We start from the raw sequence: 1,715 nt of genomic DNA on the forward strand, positions 1-1,715 counted from the left end.
GTGATGCACCCCATAATACACAGTAAACACTTAATATCTGTTTGATTATTGAATCAGAGAGAAGTACAGTGTGTGGCATCTGGTTTTGAAGTCATGATGCTATAGGGAGGTAGAGATGCAGAGCTTGGAGGAATCATAGATGTACTCTGGTCCAGGAAACAGAGGGCTTATTCAACTTAGATTTACTCTTTCTACAAGTCCTTTCAGAGATGAGGACTTTCACACTGTTAAAAAAATGCAATGAGCAAATGCTTCTTAAAGTTGATGGTAAATTCAGAGAGCTAAAAAGAGCAGCACATAAAAGCTAGAAAGAAAAAAGATTTTATAAATAAAAAAGTAAATTAAATAAATTATGATATATGTACACAACCATCAAAAATTATGATATATTTACATCTATGGTAACACAGGATACTGTTTATAGTTTGCTGTTAAATAAAGAAAACACTTCAAAACCAAATAAAATATGATACTCTTATAATTTTTAAAAATTGATATATGCAGAGAAAGAACATCCACAGCACATAAATCACATTATTAATAAGGATTATCTAAACTTGTTGGGACTATGGATGTATACAGGTTTCTTTTTTTCTAGTTTACAGTTTATAAAATTTTGACAAAAAACAAAGATCATTTTTGAAACAAGAACAAAGCCACTAAAAATAGAAAGATACATAAGCAAATGATTGTACTGTCACAGATTTGTCATCTACCCTGAGACATCAGAACGTGCTTGAACCAGCCTGGACCAGATGGGGTTCCCTTTCCCAGGGGTCCTGTACCTTTCAGGAAGGAACTTCTCAGGCTCTGGCCAGTGTTCTGGGTCTTGATGAAGAGCAAAAGTTGGCACCGTCACCAGTGTCCCTTTGGGAATAATCACTCCATTGATTTCAACATCTTTCTTACAGACCCTGTCAAGTCTGCCAACAACTGGGAATAATCTGAGTGTTTCATTCACCACCATGTCAAGATATTCCATCTGTAACATGACATCATACGTAGGAGGTGCCTGTGAAGAAAGAACAAGAGCTCAAAAAGTTGAGATTCAACTCAGTCTATGTAGTACTACTGAAGTATTAGAATCTCCAAAGAATATCTTACATTGATAAAGGACCTTAGCATTTATAAATTATTTTAACATCTACCATGTTCCTTTGACCTACTCAATGGTCCATTGGGATGTGTGGAGCAGTATATGGGAGACCCTCAGAAAATCCTCTAAACAGGGCCTGAAATCCCTAGTATTACCACGTGCAACTTTCTTTCTCTTGTCAACAAATGTGACTATAAGCATTACTTTTAAGAAATATATGTGCAGATTACAGTGCCCTTTTAAAAGTAAGGCCACGTATGTGTACCAAGGTAAGAGAAAAATTAAACGACCAATTCTTCAATTTCATATAAGCCTTTGCAGATCAGATATACTGCTTACTAGCTGTTCTGATACATGCTAGCATACATAAATGATAGATAGATAGACAGACAGATAGACAGACAGGTAGGGAGAGAGGGAGGGAGGGAGGTAGATAGATGATAGATAGATAGATTGATTGATGGACTGATAGATACATAGAAACATAGATAAAAAGAGAGACAGAGAGAATATGGAGAGAAATTCAATATTGTACGTAAACTCTAAATAATTTGAAGGGAAACTAGTTCTTACTATCCCCAATATGAGAAAAGAAGGCTATGATTGGATGGTACCAGGG

At 35.7% G+C, this 1,715-nt stretch overlaps 1 protein-coding gene across 1 annotated transcript in view; it reads right to left on the minus strand.

Annotated features, from left to right (window-relative positions):
* Window positions 1-1,715, minus strand: part of LOC101344770 (cytochrome P450 3A4-like) — a 69,235-nt gene that overhangs the window by 5,929 nt on the left and 61,591 nt on the right. Inside the window, exon 12 of the mRNA XM_004391082.2 lies at window positions 786-1,012. Coding sequence (XP_004391139.1) covers window positions 786-1,012 — 227 coding nt within the window. The remainder of the gene's footprint in view (window positions 1-785; window positions 1,013-1,715) is intronic.

Source organism: Trichechus manatus, unplaced genomic scaffold (assembly GCF_000243295.1).
Source record: "Trichechus manatus latirostris isolate Lorelei unplaced genomic scaffold, TriManLat1.0 scaffold00454, whole genome shotgun sequence".
NCBI lineage: Eukaryota > Metazoa > Chordata > Mammalia > Sirenia > Trichechidae > Trichechus > Trichechus manatus.